Genomic DNA, 24,157 nt, shown 5'->3' with positions numbered 1-24,157 from the left:
TGCACCAGTATTATACGATAACTGGCTGCCCCCTGATGTGCTATTAGGTAGGATACAATAGCTCTTTGCAATCAAATTGCCAGCCAGAGTGGGCTGAGAGTAGGATGTTTCAAGGTGTCAAAACATCTTAAAATTGGTTCAGGAAAAAGCTGCCTGTGAATAACTGACGTTTAATATTTGTGTGCATTACAACCACCTTTTTCTTTTTCACAGAAGTTTTCAAATGTGCTCACTTTCATACTGTCTTTTGATTACATCCAATCCTGAATGAATATTGTCATAGATTGTTCCATATTTAAAGAAAATGAATATTCAAAGACTGAAATAACTAGTAAATCGGAATAATGTTTAAGATAACTTTGCATGTTTTGTTTCCATAATATTTGTTTTATAATGCTTTAAAATTTTAAGTCTGATCTCAGTACAATAGAAATGCACCCTTTTGCAGTCCTCTACCGCCCCCCTCTGGTGCAACTTAAACTGCTTTAAATTCTCATTACCTCCTGCACTGAAGAACGGCCTTGTAATAATGTGTGATAGAGAAATCTGTAAAGAACATCAGGATTTAAATGTATAAAATGAAACAATTTTGATACAAGGTTGTGTTACGTGCAGGCGAAGTTCAATAGCCTCTGCCATGCATGCACTAGATAATAAAACTCCTCACTGTATGTGGTTGTAAAACCTGTGCTCTAATTTTGTGTTATGAATTCATATCACAGTCTCTTTGCTACTGCTGTAATGATAAATTATGTGCACATTTATCATCCACCTGGCTGTGGAAAGACTCTTCTCTCAAGGACAATATCTTATAATTAAGTCATCTGTATTTGTCAGAAACACATTAACTCACCCAAACAAATAGAAACAAATATACCTTACTGAACTTAGCCTCTCATTAAATTTTCCACATTCACTTCTTCATACGATTAATGGAGTATCCTTCATTTAGAATTGGACTGAAGGGCAGTTTGGTGGGCATTTTGAGTCTCTTATGTTTTCTGTCATATGTAGAGTGACATTGTAGGCATGAAAATAGAGATAATTTAGTTAAGAATGAGTATATATGCTGTTTCAATCCTCTCATGAAAGACAGCTTGATCTGGCTGTCATCTTCTTCCTGTAGTTTTTTGTCCGTTTATTCATTTATTTGATGTTCCTCCATCTACAGCTGCTCCATATGTCTCTGCTGCCATCTTTTCCACATCTCCCATTTTGTCATTTTTTTCCCCATCATCTCAGTCTCTCTTTGCTGGTGTTGGAAGCTACACCTCCACGCCCATGATAATGTCTGATGATGATAACGATGATGATAATAATGATTATGGTTGTCTTTTATATCACCTAGTGGCCATTTCAGACGTTAATCAACGGAATATGGTCTTTTTTCTTCATCCTCTTCCCTTATATTTCTCCACCTTTAATAATCTAAATTAATTAATTAACCTAAACACTCCAAAGCACACACACAACCACACGTGCGCGTGTACCATCTCGTGGTGTTCCACACTGTTGATGTTAAGAGACAAGTCTTAAATAAATAAATAAATAAATAAATAAATAAATAAATAAACACACACTTTAATTTTACGATCGAAGCCAGCTGAGGACGTTACTCTGACGTCAGATCTTCAGCTGTAGTTGCGCATGCGCGTTGTTACAGATGCTGGACGCCGTCTGCTTTGTAGGGTCGATCGATTGCCTGACTTTCGGTGAGTCAGCCGCTAATTGCAAGAGATTACGGGGAATATTCGCAGTCGTTGCTAGTTAATTAACATTATTAGCTTCCTTTAAGTTCACAGGCAGCGCTTGTTTCGCTTGGACTCTTCAGACGACAGAAGTGAGGAGTGTATATAAACAAAACGCTAGGAGCTGCTATTTAAGGTGGCACGTCAAAGATAGCTGCAACAACAAGACTCGTCCAGTTCCCATTTGTTAAGTTAGCCAACTTCGTGTTGGCCGCGTCTCCTGTGATGGAAATGACCGTACAGCTTTATTAGGAGTTGAACTCCAAATCGTATGCGTGCGAACATGAGAGAAGAATACAGTTTGTTGACAGGAAGGCAGCCCATGGCAAGTGAAAGAGGGGGTGAACATCCCTGCTGCTGCCCCTACTTGACAGAGGAGAGAGGAACACTTGCTAGCCAGAAGAGTGTCCTGAAGCCTCCTGGTCATTTATCCGCGTCTAAGTAGTGTAAAATCAGACTTCGGCACAATATGGAGACGGTCGGGAAATTTGAGTTCAGTCGGAAGGACTTGATAGGACATGGCGCATTTGCTGTCGTCTTCAAAGGTAGACATCGAGAGGTGAGTTTCCTCGACTACTGTTTATATTATTTTTTGAGAAATGTATACCTTTGCAAACATTGACTAAATCAAATGCGTGAATGGTTTGGTTGTATTGTCAGACTTGAATCGCATTTTATTGGCCATCTGCTGTATTTGTTTTCATTGTACGGCCTTAAGAGGCCTGGGAGCGTATTCAGGATGTTGCTTAAAATAACAGGCAGTTAATGGATAAAATGCTGAAATACTTACGACATGTCTTAATGCATGTGTGGTCATTTTGAGAGGGTCTTTTGTATTTTGACAGGTCTATAACGCAGATGATACACGTCTGTAAATGTGGCAAACTTACGGACGCTATTGTTTCCGCTAAGCTGTGCACTGAGGTCATTAAAGTGCATGCTGAGACATGTCTCATACCTGAAACGAAAGAGTATAAATCATAACGGCTTCATATTAATTTGATTACACGCTGGTAACATAATACATCACATCTGCTGAGACAAACAAAACACGCAAAGGGAAATGTAGACAGGCCTATAACTTAGCATCTGTGTTGCTACATTAGTAAATTGGCACACAGATAAAAGTGTCTTCTGATAACACATTACAAAGCACAATACAGTAGGTTCCAATATGTTGTAAGGTTAGATAATGTTAACAGAAACCCTTCCAGTCTACAGCATGAAGGAGGGAAGCCAGAGTCAACAACAGTCCACTAACATGTAATAGATTTGCTGTTTTGTTTAGATGCTTAATAGTGCATTGCATTATTGTTTTATGCATGCCAAAAATAATTTTACATGTAATGGTTCCCTCAAGAAACATGACTGGGAGGTGGCAGTAAAGTGCATAAATAAGAAGAATCTGGCCAAGTCGCAGACGCTACTGGGGAAAGAAATCAAAATACTCAAGGTAAGTCACAAGCTATCAGAAAGTGCTTCTACCCGTGAGTTCAGTTGTTTCCAGTCACTATATGTGCTTCACACATTATTATGAGGAACACACACGTACTAATGTGTATTTGCTTGTTCGAGACCTGAGCAAAAACAAACCTGTAAGCCTTCACCAGCATTGGTAAATGTCTATCTCTCATATCTCTATTTATGTTAAAAAAATTATTATTACCTCATTTAGATGTGTAGTGTATTTTCATAACGTTTTGGGATCATTTTGGTTCAGACTAAATGGACTGCACTGTACAAGTCAAGGTGAACTGATTTACCATACAGATAATAATTTTCTCTGTTATTTTTACAGGAACTGAAACATGAGAACATTGTTGCATTACTGGACTTTCAGGTATGCAGTACTGCACTCACAAATGACACATCAGGAATAGGCTGCACAGTCTTCTATGTAAACAGCTTCTGTTTACATACATGATTATCACACCTCTTGTTGTCCCAATTTTCTCATCACACAGTGCTCACCAAGTGGAGCAGATGGGTTGTTGTCTGTTCCACATGACCCACTTCTGTCTAATGCAGCTTGAATACTCTTTTCCCTACTTATTATATGAGGTTTTGTTACATCTGTTTGTTCTAAAAACTGTTTCCACTTTATCTTGTTCAGGCATGTTTTCCTCTGCTCTTCCATGTATAGCAAATCCTTGTGAAGTTTCAGCAAATGCTTTGCCTTTGTGTCCTGTTGAGCTCAGCCATCATCACTGTTTTTGCATTCAGTCTATAGTCACATGAGCTGTTTCTGCTGGTCCCCTTGATTAAGGCTTTCTGGGAAGTATGTCTTATTATTTAAACTTACATCAAGTATTGCTATCCGCGAGCCTTGTGCCAAAGACGTAGACTAGGTATTTTGCTCTCATACAGCTGAGTGCCACACAAGACAGGTGCTGCATTATAAGGTGATGAATGAGAATACACTATTACTGTGATGTTCTTGCCTGTAGGCCTGGAAAACAATCTGTGGCAACATCTGCCAGATGACCCCCTGCGCCAACACAAATATGTATGTTACCTCACCAGGTGTTTGTTTTGGTCCTTGACTAACGCCCTGCCATCTGGTTAAAGAAAATCTAATGTACAGATGTACACATTATACTAATTGTAACATCTGACAAGACTAGAATATTGCATAATGGCACTCCCTTAGTGCAGAACGAGGTTTGCTCAGGTGTTGGAGAAGCTGGTGTTACTTGTGAGGAATGTTACAGTAATTTGGACATACATCTAGTTGCATCGCTGTGTGTTGTCATAATGTCATAATGCAAAAATGTGTCTGGTCTCAGTGTACTCTTTGCTGTATGAAAATGTCATATTTGAAAACTGTGTTTTGAAGCTGGACTTGGTGATGTTGGAGGGTAAAAGAAAGCTCGATTTTGGAAGTATCCAACTGAAAAAATATAAACTACGACACCCAAAATGAGGGTAGCGCATCGTTATCATCGTTAACGGTATCTTACTACCTGATGTCTCATTCATGAATGTAAACATCAAACATGGCTGCTGTTAATACTCACAATTGTCAAGCTGCTTTGACTGCACTTTCTCTGCCATTCCTGTGCAACTCGCCTGTGAAAAGCTTTAGAAATATATCCGTCTAACTTTGTGGAAGTCTGTGTGTATGGACACTGACGACAGGGGAAGGTGTGTAGGCACACCAGCAAGTAGACCTTTGGACTTATTACAGGTCAGCCACAATAACCATTTTTTAAAATTTTTGTAATGTAAAGAGAATTTCAACAAATGTAACAAAAATGCTTATAAATTACATTCTATCATCTACCCTAACTTTAAGTCTGGATGAGAGCAAATATTGTAAGCTTTATTGCCAGACCAAGAGATTTGCTATGCTGATTTAAGCTGACCATTCATTCTCAGCTCTTATCTTTTTGTTTTTGTCAGAGGACTTAGTCATCATGCAAAGAAGATTCCAAAAACGAAGTCATGCCCAGTGATGCATACATTTATATGCTGAGCACAGCACAGCAGATTGGGTTTTAATTGCTTTGCTGAAGAACTCTTTCATCAAGAGCTCAGAGAAAAGTGTTTGCAAAATGTTATAATGCATCTGCCCATGCAGAACTCAGACATATTTCACTTTATTATTTGTATTCAAACTCACAGAGGCACCTAAGCTAGTCCAAGCTGGGTTCTAAGATTACAGGTTTGTTGTTGCACAGCAGCAGATAGTGTAGATGTTCTGTGCAGAGGATCTTACCAACCAGCTATCTAATTAGGTCAGGAGGAAACTGAAACTAAAGCAAACACTGGACACCAGAGAGACACCAGAGAGAAACATTTGCTTTGATTTTCACATATTATCTGATTGCCTCATCCAAATTAGTTTGGGGGTTGAATCATTGTGTTTTTCCTGGATTGTCCTGGAGGTGCAGGCAAACCTTACTGTGACAGTCACAGCACCAAAAGATTTTAGCAACAACTTCCTATTTCAGCAAGAGCGAATAGAAGACAGACTTAAAGCTAAACTTTTTATCAGTTTTTTCACTTTTTTGTCACAGAATTGCAGGGATGCAATACCATTAGATAAATGCAGCAGAGAGACAGCCTGTTGAAACCAGATGGTTCGCTGGCCGGTTTGCTAGTTGCTGTCCATCTTCAATAAAGCCAAAGACAACCAATTTCAAAAGACCTGACTCAGCTGAAAACAGGCTGGCCTCTGACTGGTGGATTCAACACGATACTGAGCGGAGGTCAGAGCGAAAGGGTGCAGTCATCTGCTGCTTTGAGATAAGAAGGTTTTTTCAAGCAGGCTGCTCTGTGTTTTCTTTTTCAAAACTTGTCACTCAGACATGTTGTCAGAGAGAGAGAGAGGACACTAGGGAAAAGTAAATAACAGAGGTTCTAAGAGTTGCTAGAATGCCAAGTATCATCAAAAGTTATCTAAGCTGCTAGTAAATTAAATTTAAAGGTATTTATTGTTAGTTGGTGTTGTTGTGCGAGCTTATGAGTTAAAGGTTTCACACACTTCTCGCTTGTGATTTACCCGTTGTTGTGATCGTGTTGTTGACAGCAGAGCCAACCTTCTGATTCTTTCTCAATGTAGCAGAATACATTGTTTTCATATTTTCTTACTGATGCCCGACATGCTTTTACTTCTTAAAATGTTTACATTTAAACATATGCAAGACACAGAACAGGCTGCAATTCTTTTTAAAAGTCCAGTGGTGTAGGAGTGTGGCATCCATTTTTAAAAACACTACAACTGTGCAAAGCTTAGATATTATTTGACATCTGCCTCTCACCTGTGTTTCTTTTTTCTGTATTGCCAAGTCTCTCTTTCACTAAGCTTCTTTTTTTTCTCCCAGCATTTAATTCTTATTTAGGCTTAGGCTGTTGTATATTTCCCCCATCCAAATCACCATCTTAGTTTGCATGAACACAAGGACCACCTGTTCCATCCTTTGTGTGACACTGACATCTGTTTGTTTACCCCTGTTCTTATCTCTTCTCTCTTTAGGAAACTGCCAGCTCAGTGTACCTGGTAATGGAGGTAAGCTTGCTGTGATGTTTGGCTTTGTTTGCTCAGCACTGCATTGTCTCAGCTTTTGTGGGCAGCTCTGACAGGGCCTGGGCTATAATTAGCTCTGTCCTCAGGCATCAAAGGGGGAAATGGCCACCAGTCCGCATCCAAATGCTGCTAGGTTTTCAGTGTGGCTTAATACTATTTAATTGATGAAGAACCACAGGTAAAATACAGTTTGTGAATCTTCTAACTACTGTTTCACTAACAGTTTATCCCTTGGAATAAAGTTTTTTTTTCCTTTTTTTGTACAATTAAACAACACAGAATGCATGTTTAATTATTGTTCATCATGAATGGTAGTATGGTAATACATATTAATCATTCTTGCAAGGCAGGGTGAGAACTGTCTGTCACACTTGTTTCTTGTTCTGACAGCCTAAATTCCCAGTATATTTCAATATTTTCAGAGGCATATTGATTTTTCACAGCCTGGTTGTTCTCTGAACAAATGTTAGCCATAAAGATATTTTGTGTAGATCATTTTGCTAGTGTTTAGCAGGATTTTATGTACACCAAGAGTATTAATCTGAAAGTGCATCACTTTTCAGCAGATCACTGCTCTGATCTTGTTTGCTTTCTTGTCCCCTCAGAGAACAGCTGATGTCTGACACTTATTCACTGTAGTTACACATAAGTCCTCCATGTTACCTGTATTTCCTAATGTTATCTTTTTTATGTCTTTCTTTCTCTTCCTGCCCCCCCTTCTGTGACTCTTTGCAATCCCAGTACTGCAATGGAGGCGACCTTGCTGACTACCTGCACTGTAAGTGCAACGAGGCCAATTCACTCACACAATGTCCAACAGCAGACTCATCTTTAATTTCTAGACTAGAAATGCTACAAGCTACCAATAAAGGCATTTAAGTCTTAAAAAAAACCCTCAGAAATGTAACAAATGTTTCAAGGGTCTGGAAATAATGATTTTTGGGTAGAAACTATAAGTTAAGACATCAAGTAGGAGGATTAGTTTTGTGTTCTATTAGATCTTCAGGGAAGATTTAAAGAGTCTTGAATTCTTTAAGGGAGCAACTTACAGCAAAATGCATGCCTCGAGGCTGCCACTCAGCAACTGTGTTTTTGTAGGCTTCCTGTGTGACTGCAGGAAGCAGCCTTTTATCTGAAGACAAAGATAGTTTTGGTGCTTCATAAACTTTGAAGGACCTTTGAGTTTAAAATAGACTTTGACATACAGTGTAACAAAGCCAGAGAGCAACTTCTCTGCTGTGATCTACTTTCTTTTCTCATCATATGTGAAAAATGATTTAGTCCACATTCTCATGCAAATATGCCATGGTGGGATATAAAGCATCAGCTTCTAGCCATGTGCAGACAGATTATACTGTACCTGCAGAGGCTAACTTTGCCTGTCATATACACAGGCTCTAAATAGAGAAGCTATTCACGTAGATGTTTCTGCCTGTGTGGTTAAAAAAAGTTTCACCAGTGTTTCTGGATCAACTGTCCACAGTGGATTAATGAGCAGAATTTTCTTCCTGGCCCAAGTTGAGCCTGAACTTGGCTTTAAAGAAACTGTTGGAAGGGAGGTGGAGTCAGAGAGGAATTCAAGACAAGGGAGGGGCTCTCACATGGAACCATACTGTACCACCATGAGATCCAGGAGGTGATTGGAGGAAAGGACAGGAAATAGAGCAGGAGGTGGCAGTGGGGTGATGTGAGACAACAGGGGAAAATAGAGCTTGCAGATATTTTTAAAATTAGCTGTTTTGTCTGTTTGTTGTAACATGGTTTGATTCCAAGATTTGTCAGGAAAACTAGTGTGATCTGCATAGACCTGATCATCTGTGAAAGAGGGTCATACAGTACCTATAGGTCTACTCTTTGTCTTTGCAGTTAATTGCACATGCACTGTACAAATAAGCACACTGAGTATACCCAAAGTTAACATATTTTTGATCAACTTTTTATTGTTACTTTATTTATTTATTTTTGCTTCTTGTTCTTCCACAGCTAAGGGCACACTGAGTGAGGACACTATTCGGGTTTTCCTCCAGCAAATTGCGGGGGCCATGAGGGTCCTACAGGCCAAAGGTATAATCCACAGGGACCTCAAACCCCAGAACATTCTGCTCTCCTATCCACCAGGACGCAAGTCGCACTCCAACAACACCTGCATCAAGATCGGTAGGTTTTGACAGTGTGAGCATCTGCGAACACATATCCCAAAATGATTAGAAAAAACCCTCTAGATTTGTTAGCTTAATTTAATCTTAACTTACTTTAATGTTTTTGATTTTGAACTGGTGTAGTTCTTGGTTCAACCATCTCTTGATTAATATGGACAAAGTGTTTATAGGCAGAAATAAAAAGAGCAAAAACATTCTAACATTTCACAAGACAACAGCTTGAAGATGTATACTGGAGTTTAATAGCAAACCACCAGGAACAAAAACTAATTTAATCTCATGAAGCAGCACATGGCAGTCCCTTTGCTCTAATCAAGCTCTTTTCATGTGCAGGACCTATTAATGATTTCCCTGAGGTAATTTATTACACTAGGATTGTAAAATTTTAACTCGTTAGAGGAAATTGATTAGATTGTATATGTCGAATTTAACATTTTCCCCCAGCACTATTTGTAGTCTTCCACTGTTAAAACACTGTTGGAAAAAAATACCAATGAAGAGAAAACCTATTCTCAGATAGATGATGTATGTGTCTCATCTGTTTTGATGTTGACCAATTCCACCCAGAACATGATGTTGGTATAGCAACGAGCAGTCGACATAATAAGTGTCATGACATTAGAGTGGGTGCGTGTTGTTCATCTGTTTGGAAAGTCTCCTAATCCTTAAGCCTATTAATTGTTGTACCTCTGGAGAGTATTGATTGGCCTGTGGGACTGAAGTCTGAGGGCTTGTTTCTGTCCCACTTGTTATTAGCCTCATGACTCTGGGAAAACCTGCTCAGTCTCACTGACAGACACACTCATTGTTCATCTGTAGTACTTCCAAAATGAGTTTGTTGACTTGCTGGGCTGTGTGCTTTTGCTCAGCGATATTAAGAAACATTTCTTGAGTTTATGTTTAAAACAAAAAAAGTAATATAATGATCAATTCATCAATGTTTGATTGTGCTTGTGGTTCCCATAGATGGAATTTGCCTTCTTTACATAGCAGCTGTTGTTTAGATCATTTGTGTTGTCTTGGTGCTCCACTGTAGCCAAAACTGAACAGTTGGTTTTTGGTTATCATGGTTGAACATCATTTTGGCAATTGTTGTCATTTTACTGCTGTCACAGTGAGGATGGTGAAAACCTCCCTCTCAGCCATTAACCATATTATAATTATGCTATTATAATGTACAGTCTACTTTCTGTTCAGTTGGAGACCTGTGACAGACAAAGAGGATTTTTTTATTTGTTTGTTTTTTTTGTTTGTTTGTTTTTTTGCATTGGGATATGCTTTTCCATAATTAATTTCATGGGTCCCCAGGATCAGCACATTTTCTGTATGAATATAATACAGATTTTTTTTTTTCTGTATCCACTTCTGGCACCAGTTCTTGACTTGTCCTTTGGTCATCTCTTTTGATCTCGATTCCCATCTCTCTTCACTCCCCACTCGCTCTCTCCACAGCGGACTTTGGCTTTGCCAGGTACCTCCAGAACAACATGATGGCAGCAACGCTCTGTGGGTCGCCTATGTACATGGTAAACACTTTTAATAGATTTTCATCATGTCTAACAATGACTAGACCTTTGTTATATTTTGTTGACCAAAAAAAATCTAGAATTTAATTCACGGTAGTAGTGCGTTTCTTGTAGTGACTTGTCACTGTAGCTTCCAAGAGACAGTCATAGAGTGAGGAAAGAAGTCAGTGACTGCATAACATGACATGAATGTAATTTTAAAACATCACCTCATCTGTGCACATCTCTGCTTGAGTTCTGATAGATTTCATCTGCGGCGGTGTTTGCAGTGGTGGCTGTTAAACAATGAAGACAACAACTCCCATGATCCCATGCTTCTTACATCTTTTGTTTTGTTTTTGTTGAGAGATCCTGAGTGGAAAAAACATGTTGCACTTTTGAGCATCTCATTACTTATTTGTCAAAGAGTTCTACCAATTCCACTATTATTTTTGCTCACTAGGCTCCTGAAGTCATCATGTCCCAAAACTATGATGCCAAGGCTGACTTGTGGAGCATAGGAACCATAGTGTTTCAGTGCCTGACTGGGAAGGCTCCTTTTCAGGTAAACACACGCACACATTCACAGGTTGTATGCTGTTTAATTCTAGAGCATACATGTTTTTGTTGCAGTTTGACCTGGTTCACCCATAGTTCTCACCCACTATGCTGTCATTTAGGGATGGCTCAGCAGCTACTTCAGCTGCTTTCAGCTGCAGCACTTCCTGTTTTCTGAGTTCTTTAGCCCTCTCTTGACTTGTCTTACACAACACTACAGACTTGTTTGTCAACTGTGTTGTCAGATGGCCTTCAAGGTAAAGATATTGTAAATATATCTGTAGCCTTAAATTTTGTGAAAGACAACTTTTTAGATATTCTAAAATTTGTAATGGTTGTTTCTCTGACATGATATTGGAGACTGGACACTAACCTGGATTGTGAGTCATATGCACTGAAAATGTGCTTGTCATTTTGATAATGAAATGAAGCAAATATTTTAAGGGGATTGAAGTTTTGGAAAACAAATAGCAAAATAAAATGCATCAGCACAAAAAGCTGCTTATTGTTCTTTTAACTTGTTTTCATACATCCTTGACCGGAATCCAGAGTTCAGTCTGTTGGTTGGAAGCACTCAAACAGCCTATGTCCCCTCTCCAGATCATATGAAATATGAGCTGACTTGATTGATGTTGTGAAAGATGAAACGCATATCTTCGAAGTCATTTTGGCATCGAAACTAGTCCAGCAGCATTTCCTGAATCTAGCTGAGTATCTGTTGCATCGTGCCATTACACAAGTAGTTGAAGCACGACATTAACAGTGCCAGGATTGGGTTCAATCTGTGCAGACTATGGTGCCATGACTCTCCGTCTGCATACTTCATTGGTAGACATTTACGTGTTTTCATTCGTCTTTCTGGTATTTTGTCATATTTAGGCCAGCAGTCCCCAGGACCTGCGGTTGTTCTATGAAAAGAACAAGACACTCAGCCCCAGGTAAAGAATTACAGTGAGATGACAGCGTGTTTATTTTTCATGTCATTAACAGGTCTAATGATAAATGAAGACAACGTAATGAGGTTAAATCGTTTTTCTGCATTTGTTTCATGGACTTATAAGAAAAGAGAAACTTGTGATATGTGCTGGTACTTTTTTGGAATAAAATAATAAATCTTCTAAAGAGATGCAGCCTATGCGAGCTGTGTTGTTGAAGTTCAACAGTTGAACAGCAGTTTGCTTTTAACATTGTTAAAGATGACAGGTTGGTCAGATTGGTTACGTTTCTCAAAGCTGCCTAATGACAGCCTGCCACAAGTTCTGTGTTCAGGAATGTTTACAACCACACTAACTGTGAAAGACACCATGCATTTTGAAAAGGTTGAATTTGCTGTAGGGAATACATATATATCATTTTTTGGCTCCAGTAAACAAAGTGTATCTGAAAATGTTGCTTTATGTGTAGTAACAGTTTTTTCTTTTATTACTTTGCTTTAATGAAGTTTTTTTTCTCTGCCCAGCAGCACACACTGACTTGTATTATTTGTTTTATAGCATCCCCAGAGAGACTTCAAGCCATTTGAGGCACCTGCTGCTGGGTCTGCTGCAGCGCAACCATAAGGACCGCATGGACTTTGGTTAGTGAGCATCAAGCACAGTGCAGTAAACAAAACGGTTGATGCAGACCCACAGTGATAAATTACTATATAGCATTTTGTAAATACTTAAACTTAGTCACTGTTGTAGCAAATATTCCTGTCAGTGTAGTGTTTCTGTTTGATAAAGAAGTGTTATATAACAGAATAATGCCCACCCAAAAGGTTATGTATCATTTTGTACTGTTGCATAGATTCTTACTGTAGGGATGCTGCTCTGTTTCACCTCTTCTCCTAATTATGTTTCTGTTTGTGTTGGTAGATGAGTTTTTTTGTCACCCTTTTCTGGAGGCAAGCTCATCCATGAAAAAGAGTAAGTAAGAATAAACAATGCTCTTCTTAATGGAGCTTGGTTGGATTATTTTCAGCAATTCATAAATTCAGGACTGCATCCATAATGGACGCTTTGTAATATATCAAAATGTCTTGAACCTATGATGTCTCATATGACTGATAAGTAAACAAACAAATACAAAAGTACAAATTTGCTTAAAGTGCAGTTCCGGTATTTTAAAACCGGGACCCTGTTTTTTTTTAACATGCAGTCTAAACACTTTAGGGTTTTAGAACTAATCCTTTACAACACCAAAGTCACACAATAATGCGAACAAACCAATCAAGGCAGCAGTGAAACCAGAAAAACACACAGCGTTCTGTGTGGTGGTGGCTTTGAAGAGCGTAAGGTAGCCACTGTTTCCAGATAAACAGAAAGGATCTTAGTCTTAATTAAAAAAGGCCATCTCTGTAGGGATCCTTACAATAATCTAATCAAACACTTAGAATAACAGCAATAATTAGAATAGCAATCTAAGCCCGGTTGGGAAAAAATAACCGCTTTTGGTGGATGTACTTTCAGGGGTGGTGCAGCTCCCAGTGATTATATTGTAGCCATTGCAGTCTGTTTCATGGCTGAGGTGATCTACTGGACCAATTCCAAAACATTTGTACACATTAGTCATAAAGTATCTCAAAATATGCTAAAATAATGCCTATGTTTTAAGAGACAAGATTTTTTCTTGCATGAAGCATGAAGTGCAAATCTATAAACCTCAAATTTTTTTCCATTTAGTGGTAGAGCCAGCTGCATAGTGATGTGAGCATGATAAAAATAGTATTACTTCTCAGCAAAACATTATAAAGGCAAGGTATGATAGGTACCCTCAGGAGTTTTCATGTAAACAAAGTTTCTGTTTACATTCAGTGCTTCTCACCAAACCACATCCTTTATTTGTTTGACAAATGTGTTGCATTTTTTACAGCAACTCCTACTGTGTCCATGACCTGCTTCCCAAGTTCTGCATCAGCCAGCTCTTGTAGCAGCTCCTCCACCTCTCACCTCGCCTCACCGCCGGTTTGTGTTCATTATTCATGTTTTATTTACCTTTGTTTACTTGTCTGTGCCTGAGTAATGAGGCTGTCCTTTTTTAATGAGCAGTCATAGAAGCCAACCAAGTCAGCACCTATTTGCCCTTTCATCACTGTTTGCTCCTTTTTGATTTCTTTTGTGCTTTCTTTCTTTGTTTATCTACTACTTTCTGTCTCCCTGTCTCTGCAGCAGTCTCTTGCAGAGGTTCAGCATTTGCGTGCCAAAGCTCTGGCCTCCCCTACCCAGGAGGCTGCTGGTTTTCTCCTCAAGGACTCGTCTGGTGGGGGTGGCAGCAGCAAAAACTCCTCCTCCTGTGACACAGATGACTTTGTCATGGTGCCTGCTCACTTTACAAGTAAGAAAGCATTTTTTCCCCTACCTAAATGTCAAATGCAGCTTTTCATAGTCTGAGCCTTGGCTCCAGCTCTATGAATTAATTGCTTGAAATATCTTAAGTGTATATTTTCTATAGCACTTCATAATCTGGAACTCTGCACTGTCTACCCATCCACTCTTAGTCATTCTTTTCATTCTCTGTTCTTAATGTTAATGAGTCATGTGACAGAATGTAAGATACTTGAGGAAATGCCATTTTTGATCTTTGCTGATTTTGCTGTCTTCTTAATTTTCCTGCTTTTCCAGCGGGTGAGCTGACATGTGAGAGTAAAATGCTGCCAGACAGCCTGATGAACAGTGGGTAAGTAGCAAGAACTGGTTATTCATAGATAATCATTACTTTTATATTATACTAATGTATACAGTTGTATGATAGTGTTACAGAATACATCTGCTAAAGGAGGGTAAAATGACTATGTGTAATTGAATTTACTGTAAAAATGAGAACACAAGCTTCAAAGTAAGTCCTAATGACATGTCTCTTGTGTCTCTTCTCCCCTTTAAATAGATCTCTCCTGGCTTCTGCTGGTCTGTGCAGCCAAACCAAAACACCACCACACTCACCTTCCTACAGTGGGTCTCCTAGTCCTGTCAGGTAACAGCACAAAGCTGAATGTTTGATGAGGGTGATGCTGTTCACCTCAGAGGGCACAACACTGAGCTGTAGAAAAGGGCAGTGGCAAAGGAAGAAGCAGCAGTCAACAAGGTAGCGGGTAGAGTAGCTTAGATTCCTTGATATCTGGCAAACTCATTCATTTCATGCACTAGAGATGACTTAAGTACAAAATTACATTTATAAAAATAAATGATCCAAATGACTTACATTAATCTGCTACACATTTGTTAATTATGGGTGTTTTTATCTTCATAAACATATAATATGATGGTGACTGTTTAGAAATACTGCAAGTTTTAGACTTTAATTAACCTCATCTTGTCCCGTTATCCTTGCACACAAGATAATGCTTACTTTTTCATTACAAGTTTGTACAAGTTTGGCAGGCTTGTCAGTAGCAGAATATCTCTTCTTCAAAATATTTGTGTTCCTGTTGAAAGTGTTAAACTTCACAGTGTCCACACACTAACTCTCTCCTCTCTGTTCTGTTTCCCTCGGCACTCTGTGTTCTTCTCGCTGTTGTTGGCAGGCCCAGTGAGTTCCCGGGAGGTAACTATGGTGTTAACTGTGGAAACCATGGTCAGTCATTGCCCATCCCAGTCCCCACTCAGCTCCAGAACTACCAGCGCATGGAACAAAACCTCCATTCGACCAAACAGGATGGCTCACCACGGTCTGTATCCACAAACACACACAAATCCAAACTGTTACAAATGTGAAATTGCATTTATGCTTTTTGACTTGACCGCAGTGACTCATGAACTTTATATTATTAGGCTGTCGACACCAGTGCGCCGCTGCAGCAGTGGAAGCTCACTGGGCTTTGTTAGGACTGGGCCTTCACCGCCCTATGGGCAGGGAGCACTCACTGCCAATCGCAGGCTTTCTCTGGGTGGCGCCAGACCCTTTCAGCTCTCTCCACAAGGTAGCTCAGATTCTAGTCTTCACTTTGTAAACCAATTTCACAGATCGTAGCTTTCCCTATACTGTATGCCTTGAATAAAATTTTGGCTGTTCTAGCAGGATCACTGACCAATTTTAAGCTAACTTGTTGGATTTATTGTTGTGCAACTGTGTGAAAAGTATAGTGTTAAAGCAGTTGACACGACTTGTGAGCAGTTCAGGATATTTAATTTGAAGGACTTTGAAGTCTCTGGTTTGAACTTCTCATATGTAATGATTCATTGCTCATTCTGTGTTTTAAATCATGATTGCCAATTAAAGTTTGGACAGAACAAGAAATATGAGTCTCTCTGAGTCATCCTGATCAGCAGTTTTGAACGTTAATGCTTGAGAAAATAAATCAATCTCCTTCATACACAAACAGTCTCCTTCTTACCAATTTCCCTCTACTCCTCTGTGCCTCATGCTGGCACAGTTCCTTCCATGTCTGGAGACGTGCATGCCAACGGAGGGGTTGGGGGGGCGGCATTAGGCAGGACTTGTCCATCTCTGCTGTCTCTTGGTAGATTTGCTGTCCTGTTGCCCTGCGTGACATTTCATTCTGTGATGCCACCTGCTGAGTTAATACTCTGATTGTCTTACATCCCACAGCTCCTCAGCACACTGAACCCCGGCCCACTTCTCATCAACACCCACAGAGGACAGGACTGGGCACACGGCTCCACAGTGCCCCCTGTTTGTTAGAGTGTGCCAGTGGTGGTGGCAGGCAAAAGATAAAGAAGCAGCACTCAGATCCAGTGGTGGCCCCCTCGGCAGGCCCCATGACCATCCGCCCTCTGCACTCTTCTCCCAGACTCAGTGAGCTGATGCAGCGAAGCCCCCTCCCCACCATCCTGGGCTCCCCTTCCAGAGTGAGTCAGTGGGATGTGTTTTCACTTGAGAGAGAACAAGAAAAGACTAAGCAGTTTAAACAAACCTCTGGTGCCTCTCTCCTCCTCCTCTTGTCTCTCTTCTCAGACTATCCCCCCATTTGAATTCCCCAAGCCTCCCAGCTCTCCAAACCTTGTAACCTTCCTAACACAGCAGGGTTTGGTCATCGGCTCCCCTTGCAGCAGACCTGCCCCAGCAGAGCCCAGAGACCCAGGACAACAGGCACCTACACAGGTCACCCAACCTGCCCACTGTATCCACAGACGGAATGATGATACCAAGGGCTTTGGAAGGTTAGATTGTTGTTTGTGCTGTTGTTTTCTATTTGATATGTTTAGCACACTGATGCTGAACATCCAGGAGGGATTGTTTGATACAAGATGGATAGATCTGCGTATGCAATGGAAAGCTGTTGAAGGCAAAAATTAAGTGTTTTTGAGATAAAGAGTTTTTTTAATTTTTAAATTTGTACCTTTATCACTTTTTTTTTATATATTAAGCTTTTTTTAATAAACACATTTCATGGCATTGTAGAAGCTGAGGATCTGCTGTATCTGGATTTTTTTTTCTTTACTCAATCTCCTCATGCATGCATGAAAAAGTCAAGACAGGAATTATGAACTTAATTGACTGGATAGAAGCATTGATAATCATAGCTAGCAGGAGAAAAGTAAGTAATTGAAAGAAGGTAGCTAGTAAAAATATATGTTAAATAACAAAGTTTGCCTAATTCATATCACTTTCTCTCCTTCCATGTCCTCTGTTCTGTGTCTTGGATTCCTGTCTCTTTGGTGCAGGTCTCAGAGTGCCGGTCGTCTTTCTGACATGCTGCTGATGGCTGCGTTTGGACCCGGTGGACTTGTGGGTGACCGGGGCAGCACAGAGAACCTGACCTCTGAAAAAGCCATAGATATAACAGGTAGGCATGTATGTAGTATGGGATTTCAGTGCTTTTAGGTGTCTTGTTCCAACATGTAATAGATTTACTTAAGGACTAGATGCATATTAAAATCTTGCATTGACATACAGTGTAGAAGTTTTTTCTACACTTTTTTTCTCAATGATATATGTAGCTTATCCTCAGAGTTACCCATCTTCCCCTACCTTCAGTCATTGCTCTTTTCTGCCTTCTAGTGCCCCCCGGTGGTGGGGGAGTCCTTGTTCCTGGCTCCGGCAGCTCAGCACAGGTGGTTTTCACCGTGGGCTCTCCTCCCAGTGGCAGCACCCCACCTCATACCTCCAGACAGAGGAAATACTCAGGTAGCACATGCACATCCTGCTGCAGATGAATGCGAGTCTCCATAGCCCTTGTGCAGCACGTGGGAATCAAATTCCACTTACAACATGAAGCTCTGGGAGACTGTTACTTTCATTTACCATGATGTGGAAAGTTAACAGAGTTAAATGTCATGGAGGTACTGTCCAAAGTTGAAATTAAAGGGGAAGTCCAATATTTGTAACGTGGGCCGCGTGTTTGCATATTTTAGTGTGGAAATGATTCATACATACCAAACTTTGAGCTGCCGGCTGAAGTGATCTTCTGTACCAATTCCAAAACTTTTGGAAGTCAGTATGAGTCATTTACACATCAAAATATGTAAATATAGGGTCTAGGTTAAAAATCACTGGAATTCCCCTTTAAGCATTCTGAGAAAAGGTGTACTTAAATATAGGGAGTAATAACTCAGATGGTTTTCTGAACACGCAATTTTCCAGATGGTAATTGGTAATTGGTGTTAGTATTTATCAACAGAAAAAAATGTGCAGCTCATTATTCATTGTTAACTGTAAAGCTCAGAAGGTGGTTAGCAACAGGCCTGAATGCTGAAAACAACAAACAGTATAGGTAGTATATTTTGGTATTTATTGCAAAGTGATGAAAATGGTGGATTTAAAGATAGTTCTGTATTAAATATGAAATAAAATATTTCTTACCATCTCTTTTTCTGACTCCTGCAGGCTCTTTCACTTCAGTAAGCCCTGCGGGCTCCTTCACAAGCCGTTATCCACAGACAGGCACCTATCTGGATGGCTTTGAGACTCCTTCCAGTCCTCGTTACAGTTTCACTGATCCTATCACAGCCAACATGGGTGGCCCTGTCACCTTCGAAGCTCCCGAGCTGCCCGAGGAAACGCTGATGGAGGTGAGAAGCAGGTTTTATATACACATCTGAAAAGGGAAGTCAACCTTTAGATCCTGGATATTCTGTGTGCACATGCAGCAATGGCTCCTTTTGTTGTGTACATCAATCAGAGGTTTATTGTCACAAAATCTTGAAATGAAATATCCCCCTAGAGAGTGCCGAGTGAGAAAAATAGAAGAAGAGAGAATAGTAGTTTTAAGTGCCTTTAGCTTAAGTCATTATAGCAAAATAGCCTGAGGTGGAATGTGACAGTGGAATAATGAAAATGCACTGAATAGTTCATCCGGTGACTCCTGTTCATGTGGACTGAATGCAAAATCACATTCTGGTGTGTTCTGTTTAAATTCTATCACTCTGTTACCTCCTATTTCTGTTGGAGTGCAGCAGGAGCATACAGACACTGTGCAGAGCCTGCGATTCACGTTGGATTTTGCCCGCTGTCTGATGGAGGTGGCTGGAGCCCGTGGGGCCTCGCCGATAGGGGAGTGGGGGGACATTTCTCATCCCGCCGTCCTTCAGCAGCAGAGCCTGGTAGCAGATCAGATAAGCTCGCTGAGCCGAGAGTGGAGGTAAGGTCCATATGAACTATGCTGTAAGTATTTGTTGATGGCAGTGATGGTGTTTAGTTTGGATAAGGTCCAGGTTGGTGAGAAATTGAGAAAAAATGTTAGGGTAGGCTGTTCCAAGTAGGATAACAGGGAGAGTGCTTTTTAATAGGAAAGACTTTAGTCTCAACTTCAGTCCCCAGAATTCTTTGGATACATTCCACAATCGAGTTGGTGCTAGCAAGCAAATGCATTCACTTTTTTTCTCCACAATGCATAATTGCTTATATGTCTGCTATAATCCGTGTATTTAATATTTCACTAGATTTCAAATACACACCAACAACAACCTTGTACTGTTTGAATTTCATGTCTCATTCATCGATTTCTCAGTACTTCATTCATGCATGACTCTCTTCTCAGTCATGCAGAACAGCTGGTCCTCTACCTTAAGAGTGCAGAACTCTTGTCCACTGCCTTACACACAGCCATGGAGAGAGTTAAGCAGGGTAAACTCTACCCATCCACTACTGTCAAACAAGGTATGTGCCATTTTATTTTGTCATGTTGGCTTCTGGTAAGGTGTCTAATATGTATATTAAAACAATTTTTGTTCATGTCCATATACAGTAGTGAAGAGGCTGAATGAGCTGTACAAGTCCAGTGTGTCATCATGTCGTTCACTCAGCACCCGTCTGGAGTGCTTTTTTTCCAGAAAGCACCGTCTAATGGACCAAATTACCTCCATCACAGCTGAGCGACTCCTGTTCAGTCACACTGTGCAGATGGTAAGCCAGTGGAAAAATCAGAGAGACACAAAAGGAGATTTAAGCACAGATTTAACTGCATGTGTGGAAAACATCCCTTCAAACTCTGTTTGTTTCTTTAAACTTTGGCCTCAAGCATTTGCTATTTTATGCTTCATTTTATTATTGCTTCCCAGGAATATTTTAAAGTCACTAAAATAAATTGATGCTAATTAGTCTGTTACATAAATGGCTAAACATATTTGCTTAATAAAGAGTAGCCCACAGGAAAACAGCAAAAATCTCATTGCATGTCCCATCAGCATTATATTGATATTTTAATAGACTAAAACACTAAGTTGAGCACCCCTGTGTCATCTCAGGTTCAGGCTGCTGCGCTGGATGAGATGTTCCATCAAGGGGAAGCATCAGCCCTGCGCTACCATAAAGCTCTCCTGCTGATGGAGGGCCTCTCTCTGCTGCTCACTGAAAAGGATGACATCATCAGCGTTAGCAAATGTAAGTAAGGAGAAAGGCGGGATGTCTCCACTCTACCAACACAATATGTATGTATTTCAAATGTCCCATTTAAATTTCCCTATAATTCATAATATGTAATATATACAGTAATATCAGAAATAATATCTAGCCTGGGTAGGTAGCCAGCTTACTGCAGAGCTAATGCACATATGTAAAACAGAATCAACCCTTCAGTCTTTGGGTTAGCAAGTTTTAGCATTCAGTTAAGCTAAAACAGCCTGGCCATGTTTTGCAGCGCTCACCCACCCACTGCCTTTTTTTCCTTCCCTTTGTGTCTGCAGGTAAGGAGTGCATTGAGCGCCGCCTCACAGCTTTACAGTCAGGACTCTGTGTTTGAGAGTCTCACACTGCTTGGAGTGTGGATTTGAGATGTCAGTCATCTGCACCCTGCGCATTACCAAGGAACCACATCTGCACCCACATCTTTCACTTTGCACACGACAACCTTGAGGCTTCAGTTTTTAACTGAGCCTCTGGGGTTTGTGCTCTCTAAATGGTCTGCCATTCAAATTTTGGACAGTGGCAATGATTTTTGCCAACATAAACTTGCGTCGGACATGAAGTGACAGAATGTCTGACTCTGCTCCTGGATGGCACTGAAAGTTTTCCTTCGCTACGCGTAACACTTGCAGGAGCAATTATTGCCAAGTAGTCTCATACCCACATACAGAACTTATCTAAATATAAAGAGATAAGTTTTGTTGGGCAAATAGTCATACTACAGATTTGCAGTAGACAACTCTACATACCAAGATCAGTAGCTGGAGGAAAGGTACAGCTTCTGTTGTACGAATACATACAGTAAGGGTGTGTGCTGATGAACACCGGGAACGGCCAAGTATCATTCTCATCAGCTGTGTGTTTGTCTTGTGCCCCTTGTTTGTTTTTCCCGGGTTTATTTCTCTCTGTATTTCTCTCATTTTTACTTGCTTGCTGAAGGGAAGTATAAATAGCAGTGCTACAGTAGATGGCCAATAGTGCATACAAGCACTAGTAAAAAAACTGTTGCCGAAATTAATAGAAAATATATAGTTTTGTGATTGTGTTAGGTTTTATTTTAGATTGACTAAAGGTAACTATGCTGGTTTGGACACTTTACTGATTCTATACTTGCCTAATGTCAAAGACCACATCCCATCAATGAAACAATAATGCAGGTAGGGATTTTATTTTTAAGTGGTGGTGGGTATTAAAGGAACAGGGACCAAATGGGGTCCAGAAAATGCTCACTACCCCACTGCTACATGTAAAATATAGCTTTTAATTCAATAGTGACTGAAACTGGTCTGATCGTAATCATGTTAAAGATGCTGAAATAACCTGGAGTGTATTCTTCAGGTGTACCGAAGCTTAGAAGATGCTGCTGTTACTGATATTTTCTCCACATGATTCCAAATTCTGTCTGCATGTTATCAATCGATCTTGGCGGAGTTTAGCAAGTATAATCAGATTTGAATGTGGTTGACAGGAGAGGAAGAGCGTTAATATTAGCCAAGTGTTAACGTCTGAATGTTTTTGCACTGTTGAAGTACTGTAGAGAACCATCGTGAGTTAAACATACAAAACATGTTCAGTTTGTGTAGATGCATATTTGCTTATTTAGAGATTTCTACTTCCATACTTTCATTGCAGTTTTAGTTGTATGATAGTCGCTGTCAAAAGGTAACGTGTTATGTTGACGCAGAGATGGTATAAGCTATGAAACCTTACAAAGATTTCTTTATAAAGGAAAAGAAAAATCAGTTTACTCTTAAAACTGATTAGAATCGAGTGTTTTGTGTTCTGCTTTAGAGTAGTGAGTGTGTGACAATTGTGTTTGATTTTGAAAAGTGTCCTGTTGATATGGGGTGCTAGATGAAAATGTCTATTTTACCTGAAATATTTATGCGTTGTTGATAATGACCTTCGCCATATATCCCAACGGGATACCTTTTACTGCCCTGAACTGTGGGCCAATGGGAATGGTCAGCTTCTGCTTTGGTTGCTTTCAGAGAGATGTTTGTGTGCATGCATGCATGTGTGAAGCGATGTGTTAAAGGATAGTGGGCTTTGCTCCGTACAAATGACATTGCTCTGCAACAAGATGTTGAATGATTTTTATTTTGACTGCAGTTGAATTGCATGGATGTAGTCAGGTCTCAAGTCAACATAATGAAACTTACATCAGGCTTACAGGCCCAGTACTACGTTCTTTTCCCTGAGGTATATTTCTTCTGCCTTTTTGAGTCAATTAAGATGGTGACAGAGTGCATATTTTTAAAATAAGGTGATGATGTGTGGTAAAGACTGAAGATGGTTTTCACTTATAGTAGCAATTATAGTAGCACAGTCAGAAGAACAGAATGGAGGAAAGGTTTTTCTAAATATACATTGCATATTTACTTTGTGGCCTTTTTGTATTTTTGTCTGACAACACTTTTTCTGAATTTTTTGCAGTGTGTTTATAATGATTGTTTGAGTGTACATTCCTAACATCAACTCATCCACAGGCTTGCTGTCTCTTACACATGCTGCTCTGCTGACCCCTTCAAAGAAATGGATGCATGTGTCACTTTTTATTGTTCCCTACAATCATTACTATTGGCCATCCTCATGATGATGATAATTGTCTTGGGTAGGAGTCAAAAGCGCCATAAAAATCATTTTTGAAGCAGCTGAAATAATTAAAGAGTATTATGTTAGAGTAGAGCTGTAGGGCACAGTGCCCGACATGGGGCACATTTCCACTCTGCTGAAGTTTATCGATATATTGACTATCAGCTCGAGGGCTACTGTTCAAAGTATGAATAAAGATAAAATGAAGTGTAACCTTCATGAAGATTCTGCCATGTGCACTTCTGTAATAGATCTGTCGTTGATTTAGATTATTCTTTGTTTGTTTCCTAAGAACATACCTGAATGTTTTCATTTTGTGCTTTCACTTTACTAATTCTGTATTACCTGTAAATATTGTAAATTAAATTATTGTTGTCACTGTGTACATAATGCTGCAGGCATGGAGAGAACAGTACCATACCATCTATACATTTCCAAAGAATTGGCCTTCTGCAGATCTTCCATTTGTCTCTTACTGTTGCTTATGTCGTCATATCCATGACAGACACGCTGTCTCTGTGTCTGTGCGTGATGTAACCTTTACTTTTGGGAGTTCCAACATGAATAAAGTCAAAGGAAAGGTAATTTGTCTTAAGTGAGTCACCTCAGTTATGGAGATTGGAGTTTGACATGATCCCAAGCTTCTTTTAGAAATGCTTAGCTCCATTGTGACAAATGTTATGGCCCTATTATATGCTCCTATTCATTAACCTCACCATGCCAGTTGGTTAGTTAATTTGTTAGTTTATTTAATTATTAGTTTATTTCATTAAAGGTTAGAGT

The 24,157-nt window shown here is 39.8% G+C and overlaps 1 protein-coding gene across 2 annotated transcripts; it reads left to right on the top strand.

Moving 5' to 3' along the window:
• Window positions 1–1,643: 1,643 nt before the first annotated feature.
• On the top strand, window positions 1,644–23,959 carry ulk1b (unc-51 like autophagy activating kinase 1). Of its 2 annotated transcripts, none has more exons than XM_046375044.1 (27): window positions 1,644–2,307; window positions 3,109–3,201; window positions 3,547–3,588; window positions 6,727–6,759; window positions 7,519–7,555; window positions 8,761–8,934; window positions 10,389–10,462; window positions 10,905–11,006; window positions 11,879–11,937; window positions 12,493–12,575; window positions 12,856–12,906; window positions 13,853–13,944; window positions 14,152–14,314; window positions 14,602–14,656; window positions 14,864–14,950; window positions 15,501–15,644; window positions 15,748–15,896; window positions 16,526–16,785; window positions 16,892–17,097; window positions 17,602–17,723; window positions 17,939–18,064; window positions 18,764–18,948; window positions 19,333–19,517; window positions 19,917–20,035; window positions 20,124–20,281; window positions 20,623–20,758; window positions 21,061–23,959. In XM_046375044.1, exons 1-27 carry the CDS (start codon window positions 2,218–2,220, stop codon window positions 21,114–21,116), a joined length of 3,081 nt encoding a protein of 1,026 aa, XP_046231000.1. In that variant the 5' UTR covers window positions 1,644–2,217; the 3' UTR covers window positions 21,117–23,959. The 2 variants fall into 2 exon arrangements, with proteins under 2 accessions (XP_046231000.1, XP_046230999.1); XM_046375043.1 differs by having other exon boundaries at window positions 14,149–14,314.
• Window positions 23,960–24,157: the final 198 nt, after the last annotated feature.

The sequence above is a fragment of the Scatophagus argus genome, chromosome 20 (assembly GCF_020382885.2).
Source record: "Scatophagus argus isolate fScaArg1 chromosome 20, fScaArg1.pri, whole genome shotgun sequence".
Lineage (NCBI taxonomy): Eukaryota > Metazoa > Chordata > Actinopteri > Scatophagidae > Scatophagus > Scatophagus argus.
The sequence above is the reverse complement of the archived record's forward strand: the minus strand, read 5'-3'. Positions and strand labels throughout refer to the sequence as shown.

What these genes read in the sequence shown, in the direction of transcription:
- ulk1b (XM_046375043.1), top strand. Translation starts at nt 2,218, where the DNA reads ATGGAGACGGTCGGGAAATTTGAGTTCAGTCGGAAGGACTTGATAGGA. An exon ending in GTGGGTCGCCTATGTACATG is followed by an intron (nt 10,463 to 10,904) that starts GTAAACACTTTT and finishes TTTGCTCACTAG; the next exon opens with GCTCCTGAAGTCATCATGTC. An exon ending in AACAAGACACTCAGCCCCAG is followed by an intron (nt 11,938 to 12,492) that starts GTAAAGAATTAC and finishes TTTGTTTTATAG; the next exon opens with CATCCCCAGAGAGACTTCAA.